At 26.2% G+C, this 9,227-nt stretch overlaps 2 protein-coding genes across 2 annotated transcripts; both read left to right on the top strand.

Moving 5' to 3' along the window:
- Window positions 1–65: 65 nt before the first annotated feature.
- On the top strand, window positions 66–1,935 carry LOC107442983 (zinc finger protein ZFP2). The gene has a single exon (XM_016056704.3). The coding sequence runs from the start codon at window positions 812–814 to the stop codon at window positions 1,793–1,795; it is 984 nt and encodes a 327-aa protein (XP_015912190.1). The 5' UTR covers window positions 66–811; the 3' UTR covers window positions 1,796–1,935.
- Window positions 1,936–7,282: 5,347 nt separating this feature from the next.
- On the top strand, window positions 7,283–9,227 carry LOC107442976 (zinc finger protein ZFP2-like). The gene is made up of 2 exons (XM_016056696.3): window positions 7,283–7,379; window positions 7,541–9,227. The coding sequence occupies exon 2, from the start codon at window positions 8,048–8,050 to the stop codon at window positions 9,116–9,118; it is 1,071 nt and encodes a 356-aa protein (XP_015912182.2). The 5' UTR covers window positions 7,283–7,379; window positions 7,541–8,047; the 3' UTR covers window positions 9,119–9,227.

Below are 9,227 nucleotides of genomic sequence, written 5' to 3'. Positions count from 1 at the left end.
AAATAAAGCTACAAGCAAGTGCTTATTGCCAAAGTATAGTTTAAAAATTGATTTGCCTCACCCTCATTTTTTGTTGATCCGTCGGCAAAATATCCACAAAAAATATTTAACTTTTTCAAAAATTATTAATTTACAATCATATTATGATAATATCCCCGTCTAATGTCTCAAAAAATTACTTTTTTCCTGTTACATAAGTTGATTCTTATTACGTAAAATAAATAATGAAATTTATCTAAAATAAATGTATAAAAAAAATCTATTTTATGGACATTGTATTGTACTTGAAGCTTTTTCTTTAAGGTAATTTTGTGTTCGTTTATGGAACATTGTAATAATAACCATTCAATTCGTATTTTCAATTTTTAAAAATTCTTGTACTTGTTTTGCTTATGTAATTTTTTGCATGTTTCTAACTGTGTCACGAGCTAGTATATGAGGCCTGTTAGATGTTTAAGTAACAGAAAATTATGTTTTTTGGTGTTACATGAGTAAAATCTTATACTTGGTAATTCTGTAAGTTAAAATTGTGAAGAATTTTTTTGATATTGTGTTATCCTTTATAGCTTGAAGCTTCTATGTATGGTAATTATTTGTTTGTTTAAGTGCCATTTTTATATCTATTAAAGTAATCCTGCAAGTGCCCATTTTCTTGTATTTTTTTATATCTAAACTATTTATTAAGAATCTAGCATATTCATTTCTTAATTATTGTCTTCAAAGAGTTTTTCCTCATAGTTCATGTACCCAGTGTTGTTTCTGTTGAAAAACAAAATTGAACAATAAGCAATTAAAATATATACTTGCATCCATGTCTGAAAAAAAGTCAATTTCGTGTGACATATGTCATAAATCGTTTCGTCAAAAAAATTTATTACTTCGGCATTCTGTAGTTCACAGTAAAGAAAAGCCTTTTTCTTGTAATATATGTGGTAAAAAATTTCCCTTCAAGACATATTTAGCAGTACATTCTCGTATTCACACTGGAGAAAAACCTTATTCTTGTAATATATGTGATAAAAAGTTTTCAACGAAGAGAAGCCTGGACCTACATTACAGAACTCATACTGAAGAGAAGCCATATTTGTGTTGCATATGTGATAAAAAGTTTGCGAGTAAGAGCTATCTGAACCTTCATTTGAGATTTCATACAGGAGAGAAACCATATTCTTGTAATATATGTCATAAAAAAATTAGTTCACTGCCAACTCTCAAGGATCATTATTTAATTCATACTGGGCAGAAGCCATATCCATGTAAGATATGTAATAAAAGTTTTGCTGTAAAGGCATATTTAAGGAAACACATCCTTTCTCATTCTGAAGAAAGACCTTACTCTTGTAATTTATGTAATAAGAGGTTTAAAAGAGGTGGAGTGCTGAACACCCATCGTAAGATTCACACCAGGCCATTGTCTTGTAATTTATGTAATAAAAGATTTGCTGTTAAATCGCGCTTCATTAAGCATATGTCTGATCATTATGAGGATAAAAAAAAGTCATTTTCTTGTAATGTATGTGGTAAAAGTTTTGCTCAAAAGCAGCATTTAGACAGGCATAATCTTGTTCATATTGGAGATAAAACTTATTCTTGTATAGTGTGCAATAAAGGTTTTACCAAGCATAGTAATTTAATTAAACACAGAGTTGTCCATTTAACTGAATTACCTTATCCTTGTAATATATGCAAAAAAAGATTTTTGCAGAAGGAAAGCTTAGATAAACATTATAGACTTCATACTAACATAAAACCTTGTTGCTTACTGTGTAACATTTTTCCTTTGCAAGTAATGTAAACTAACATAGTTTTGCTAACATGAATAAACATCATATATTCAATTGATTGGGGGGGGGGAGTAAAAATTGTACTCTAAAAAGTAATCTGTATGTACATTTTCATATCAGTAAAAACAACTGTCTGTGTGTGTGTATATATATATATATATATAAATAAAATAACTAATTCATTTTGGCATCAGTTTTTATCTGCATAGTTGAAAGATAAATGATTTTTTTGTAATAAATTTTAATTTACTAAAAATAAATGCTTAAATTATATTTTATACCTCAAATTAAAAGTAACTAATTTATTGAAAGAATCCTTAAAAACTTTTTCAATTATTAATTAGTATTTTCAATAAAAATTCACAAATATTCATTTATGTTCCTTAAATACTAGCATGAAATCGAAAAAGTACCTATAAATATTCTAAATATGTTTATCATGAACATGAAGATTTTAAATATGTATATACATTACTTTTCACCTCCACTTAGCATTAATATAAAATAAAAAATTATAAAATAATGTGTTAGCAGCATATGTAAAAGGTTGGTTGATTTTAACCAATGTTTTGTTTTGTTTTTAAAAAAAAGGCATTTTTAAAAACTTTCTCTTTTATTTATATAAATACTTTTATTTTAAATATAACTAAATACAGGGTATCTGCGCACCTGGAAAGTTATGGATTTTGGTATTGAACAAAATTTGTCATGGTTTTAACTTTTTTTTAAAAAAATCCTAGAAAGCCATGAAAAGTCGCTGAAAAATCTAATTTTTAAAATGGAATCCCCCCCCCCCTCTTCAATTTCACAGCGTTCTGAATGTCTGAATTTGTAACAACACCCCACTCACAGTCATATTTCTTAAAATACAAAATGCTTTTATCATGTTCTTTAAAAATTATGGTGTTCTTTCAAAAAATGAAAGAAAGAACCTAATTTATCTTATTCATCAATTATCTTCTAAACTTCTGTGATTTCAGAATTTTTTTTTTTTTATCAGTTTAAAATTCTAGCTGCAGCTAGCCAGTTATTGGCGAATTTTTTTAATTCTGAAATGAGAACAGAAAAATCACTAATATTTCTTTCTTTTCCCATGAACAAAAAAATTTTCTTTATAGAATATAATTCTGCAGAAAAAAAATTGCCTTTGTATTTTTTTCAGCTATTTTATTGCTTCAACCCTTTCTTTACTCTGTTTTTTAAATTTATAAATATGATTATGCAGAGTGTAACAGTTTTGGTTATTCTTATCATTTCAATAAACATTTATTTTAAATTTATTGTGTTTTTATCGGAGAAAATGGTAACTTCGATAAGTCGTGAAAAATTCTTGGATTTGAAAACCTAAAATGCCACAGGTACCCTGTAAATAAAAAATAGTTTTCTTATATAAATCTTTTAAATCTTGAGTTTAATGACTGTATTACTATAAATAGAGATGTGTGATATGAAATTTTTAAATGTATACATATTGCTCTTTTGTAGAAATATAATTTTTTAATAAAAATATATATTTCATTATTCTGAATTTCTATTTTATTTTTCTGTTTATTCTTATAATTTTTGCAGTTATCAGTGTTAACAAACTTTTATTGTATGTGTTATATGCAGTATATTTATATTAATGATTCTAATATTTTCAAATTTTAATGCTTAGAGCATGATTAAAAAATATTAAAAACTATTCAAATTTTATTGAAAATATATGATTAATTTAATAATGATTAATTTAATGCTACATTTAAAAACTTTGTTATATTTAGTGAGCTTACTGCTAATTATGCTTATCTTCAGTGTGATAAAATAAATATCAAAAAAGTAATTTATGCTTTATTTATTTATTTATTTTTTAAATACTAAAGCATACCCTTTACTTCACTACTTTATGTGTATGTATGCATTCCATTTGACATTTTTAATTCTTATCATCTTATTATTACCATTCCATTAGTTTCAAATATTTTTTAATTGAAAAAATATATATTACCTTAAATTTTTCATGAAAAAAATACGTGACCATTAAATTATGTAAATTGAATACTTCTAACTGATGGTATTAAACAATGCTTAAGTGTGTCATTTTTCTATTTTGTGTCAAACAAAGTTTAGATGATAATTGAACTTCTCCTTTACATTACTAATATAACATTTTGCTGTTAAAATTTTATTCGTTTTTTAAGTTGAAATGTAAAGCAATGTATAAGCATATTCAAAAATTTCATTCATTCTTTTTTAATATGTCGGCATGTTTATGGAAAGAAAGTGGATATTTTTCAATTATTTTTTGAGAATATATTAATTAATAGTTCAAAAAGTTTTCATGTTTGTACTTTATAATAGCTTAATTACTTTCAATTAAGGGCACTAGATTTTTTTAAAAAAAAAAAAACATTCTCCATCATTGTTATTTAATGTCATTTAGCAGTATACAATTTATAACCCTTGAATCAACCAATTTTAGGAAATGCACATTTTTTCCCCATTCATTACAAATTCTGCATGAAGTATTTAAGATAATAAAATAGTATTTTAAACTAATGCCATGATAAAAAAGAGTAAAAATGACAAATGAGTTGCATAAGGTTTAAGTACTATTGACTTAATTATAAATAAAATAACATGCTGTATCATTTATATGAAATGAGTAAAGTTCAAGCATAGCAAGACACTTATAAATAATACAGCATTAATTAAAATATGGATTAAATAACTTTAAATTATTATTTCATATTTTCTTTTTGTTAATATATTTTTTATTTGTATTTTTAAAGTATAGAATCATAAAAAAAAAGTATTGTTGTGAAGAAGTAAAAAGCAGAAGAATAGTTTTAAAATGTTATTACATGCATTATTTACTAAGCAAAACAGAAATACTAAGTAAAATTACTATACCGAATTATGCTACCATCAATTTTTCCTTATTTAAATTATATTTTGTGTCCAACTATCTCATATAAATGACTATTTCAAATTTAAGTAAGAAACATAATAGAGTAGCTTAATTTTTATTAGTAATTTTTTTCTTCTCTTTATACAATGAGTTTTCTGTTAAATTTTTAAATTTAAATGCATTTAATAAAATCTCAATTTTATTTATTAGTTCATTAAACAAGTTTTGTAAAAGTCATTACTCTAGTCATATCTCATTTTACTTTAGTTTTTTGTAATTGTACAGTTATCATACATTATTAATATTCTGAAATTGTAGATAGATTAAAAACTGCATTCTATGGTTGTAAAGTTATATTTTCATTTGAATTGAATGGAAATTTTAACATAAAAAAAATCTATTCTAAAATATAGCTATATATCATTTATTTCCAAAAATGAAACTATAGCTTTATTTAAAGATTTATTCAAAATTAAAATAATATTGTTTGAATTTTTAAATTGCCATTTTTTGAAATAATAAAGACAATAATTTAAAAATAATCAAATTACTTACTGCCATGAAATTTCTTCCACTTTTTGTACTGAAATTAAATGAAGAATTGCTTACATAACTTTATTCTTTCAATATCTGAAATTTTACATAACACCTGAAACAAAAACCAGATGCCCTCGTAAAAATTTAAAACGAAACATGTCCATTAGGTACTTGTATTCAGGGATGCGTGTAAGGGAGGGATTAAGGGGGTTCAAACACCCCCTATTGTAAAGGACAATTTTCAATATTTTCTCAAACTACTCATTAAAAATAATAGTTTAAAAAATTTTTCTACTTTTATTTGGTAGAAAAAATAACACTTACAAAATCATTTTATTGACATCAAATGAACCTCTTCCTTGTTCAAAAATATAAAATATTTGTTCTTCCCTCTCAATACTTTGGACAATACCCCAGGATCCTCACGTGTGGTATGCCTACAAAGTTAGCCGATTCTTTTTTTACGATAGGAAAATGTTCGCAGCTTCAAAATACTCTGTTTTATCTATAGCTATGAGATGGGGCATATCTACTATATTTTATATAAGGTAGAGGAGAAGATAACTTGTTTGTTTGGATCTGGTTATAAATGTTTTACATGGAAAATTTCCTAGAATTTTAGGGGTGCATTTCTAGGATTGCTATAAGATGTAATCAGTAGGTAGAGGGACGAGGGTGCACACTTTCTTGACATTCTGTCGAGACATACTGCGATGTGCTCTAATTTTGTGCAAATTTTTCGGTGTCTTCAGGGCTTTTGATATATTTTAATTTTGTAGACTGTTTTTTTACATATATTACTGTATTTTCTTTTTATTCACATTTTAATTTTTATTAATAATTTCATTCCTACATTTGAATCATGAAAGTTTTTTGAAAATGATTTATTTTTAAATAGAGATTTTTAATCAGTTCAAAAAACACCTTCAAAGAATTATAATCATTTGGAGATAAGCTCATATTTGATTCAATTATATATGATGTATGTAAAGGCTGAACCAGGATTTGATATGAAGTTGCAATATACTAGTTCTAGAATTTGCAATATCTTTCATAAACTAGTTCTCTCTATGGTTTTTGTAATCGTCACATTGTAATATTTATTAGAAAATAACTATTATAAAAAATAAAAGGTTACTAAATTTTACAAAAATAAGCATATAACTGTCAAAGAAAATTAAAATTATTTTCGATCAACAAAGTAATAAATATAAAATAATTTAAATAAAGTTGCAGGTTAACAACTGAAAATCTGCTCTAATTTAAATACTTTTACATAATATAAAATTAAAAAAGAAGTTATTTAATACATAAATGGAAATAAGTTATTTTAAAGTCAGTATTATTTTTATTGAAATTGGATTGTGAAGAAACTTTGCTGTCAGATAGAGTTCAAAAGTATGTACGTAGCTTCTATATCCAATCTTCGCATTTAGTATGTGACTTCTATATCTGACAGCTTATCGCAGATGCCGTGGAAATCGAGATGTATTTATCCGATTGGCTTATTTCAAAAATTGCTTTTTACTTGAAGAAACTAGAGTGGAACTTCTTCTCTTTGATTAAAAAATTGATAAAAGCAATAAAAACATACACTACTTTTATTTAAAAAAATACTACGAAAAATTGGCTTTCGCAACGCTCGAATAAGTCATCTGGGGAGAGACCGATTTCATGCCTTTGGCCCTTCTCTCTTCCCTCTCCTCCTCTTTTCAGTTGTATAGGAATGTACTACGATATTTTCCCTTTTTATTCAATAAAAAATATTTAAAATTTCCGTGATACTTTTCTTTAGAACTATTAACCATAGTTAGTAACATGTAGTTTTCAGTTCCAGATAATTTTCCATTTTAAAAGATTCTAATCTATGTGAATATCAAGAGAGAAACTATTCTTCCTTCCTCTAAGACTCTCCAAAAGCTAATGAAGGCATGTAAAGTGTTGCCATACGTAGAGAGTTCTGCTTTACGCCACCTGCAGCCCATTTCGATCGCCAATACCACATCCCTATTTTTTGGTGAAAAAATATTACGCATGGCAACCCTGCCCCTTGGCCTATTTCTGTCACATTAAGATATTACTACTAAGAAAGCTATAAGCAGATGTTTATTGTCTACATATATCTTTAAAATTGATACTTAAGATAAACACAAGTGCATGTTAAAAAAGTTAGTTATATATTTATTATTTTGAATAATATTTGAAATAAGTTATGATTTTAAGAATTTTTGTGCATACAAAAATGTCAACTTTTAAATATCTGTCTGCATAGTTAAATTTTCTTTGTTCTTAAAATTCTTTGAGTTAAATTCTCCTTTTTCTTTCATAGTTCTTCAGCCTTTTTCAGGAGATCCGTTTTTACACCAAGAGGGGAAGATATTTCACTCCTTGATGATATATTGATGGTACAGTTATCTGAAAGTAATCGCTACTGATCATTAAAAGCATAATAATTTACAAAGACATTTCTATTTCATAAATTTAAGTATTTCTGTTTATAAGACCTCTGTTAAATTTAAGTAAAGGAAAAAAAAATATTTTAATTGAATTGCATTGATTCTTGGGAGAATTTTTTTATTTTTGATAATTCTTTGTTGGTTTAGAAAACATTGTCTTAGTATTTAAATCATATTGCAAGTATACATATTTTAAGCAGTTGTATTTGTTGTGCATTAAAAAAATTTCATTCACTAATAACTTAGACAGAAGCTAACCAATTTAGATTGAAAAAAAAAAGGAAATATTTATAAATTATCAAGTTCAAAGGAAGGAACAATATTCAGTGCTGCTTCTGCTGGAAAAAAAAAACTACTGAAAATATTTTATATTTGCATCCATGTCTGCAAAAAACTCAATTTCATGTGACATATGTCATAAATCGTTTCGTCAAAAAAATTTATTGATTCGGCATTCTGTAGTTCACTGTAAGGAAAAGCCTTTTTCTTGCAATATATGTGATAAAAAATTTTCCTACAAGACAACTTTAACAATGCATTCTCATATTCACACTGGAGAATATCCTTATTCTTGTAATATATGTGATAAAAAGTTTTCCATGAAGAACCACCTGAACATACATTACAGAACTCATACTGGAGAGAAACCATATTTGTGTTGCATATGTAATCAAAGGTTTATAAGTACGAACTCTCTGAACCTTCATTTGAGATTTCATACAGGAGAGAAACCATATTCTTGTAATATATGTGATAAAAAGTTTACAAATAAGAGCTCTCTGAACCATCATTTGAGATTTCATGTAGGAGAGAAACCATATTCTTGTAACATATGTCATAAAAAGTTTACTTCGATGCCTACTCTCAGGGATCATAATATTATTCATACTGGACAGAAGCTATATTCATGTAAGATATGTAATAAAAGTTTTGCTGTGAAGGCATATTTAAGAAAACACAGTCGTCGTCATTCTGAAGAGAAGCCTTACTCTTGTAGTATATGTCAAAAAAGGTTCACAACTGGAAACAATTTGTACAGTCATCGTATGATTCATACCAAGCCATTTTCATGTAATTTATGTAATAAAAGATTTGCAATAAAATCGCGGTTAACTAAACATATGTCTGATCATTCTAAGAATAAAAAAGAGGTATTCTCTTGTAATGTATGTGATAAAAGATTTGCTCAAAAGCAGTATTTAGAGAGACATAATCTTATTCATATTAGAGAAAAAAATTATTCTTGTATAGTGTGCAATAAAGGTTTTACGCAACACAGAAATTTAATGAGACACAGAGTTGTTCATTCAAATGAATTACCTTATCCTTGTAATATATGCAAAAAAAGATTTTTGCTGAAGGAAAGCTTAGATAAGCATTATAAACTTCATACTAGCATAAAACCCTATTGTTGTCTACTGTGTAACATTTTCCCATCAAAAGTAATTTAACTCAACATAGTCTTGTTATTATGAATAATAATCATATGTACTGTCATATGCATAATAATCATATGTACAGTATTTAGAGTAAAACTTATGCATTAAAAAGTGGTGGGGG

Source organism: Parasteatoda tepidariorum, chromosome 6, assembly GCF_043381705.1.
Source record: "Parasteatoda tepidariorum isolate YZ-2023 chromosome 6, CAS_Ptep_4.0, whole genome shotgun sequence".
Taxonomy (NCBI): domain Eukaryota; kingdom Metazoa; phylum Arthropoda; class Arachnida; order Araneae; family Theridiidae; genus Parasteatoda; species Parasteatoda tepidariorum.
The sequence above is the reverse complement of the archived record's forward strand: the minus strand, read 5'-3'. Positions and strand labels throughout refer to the sequence as shown.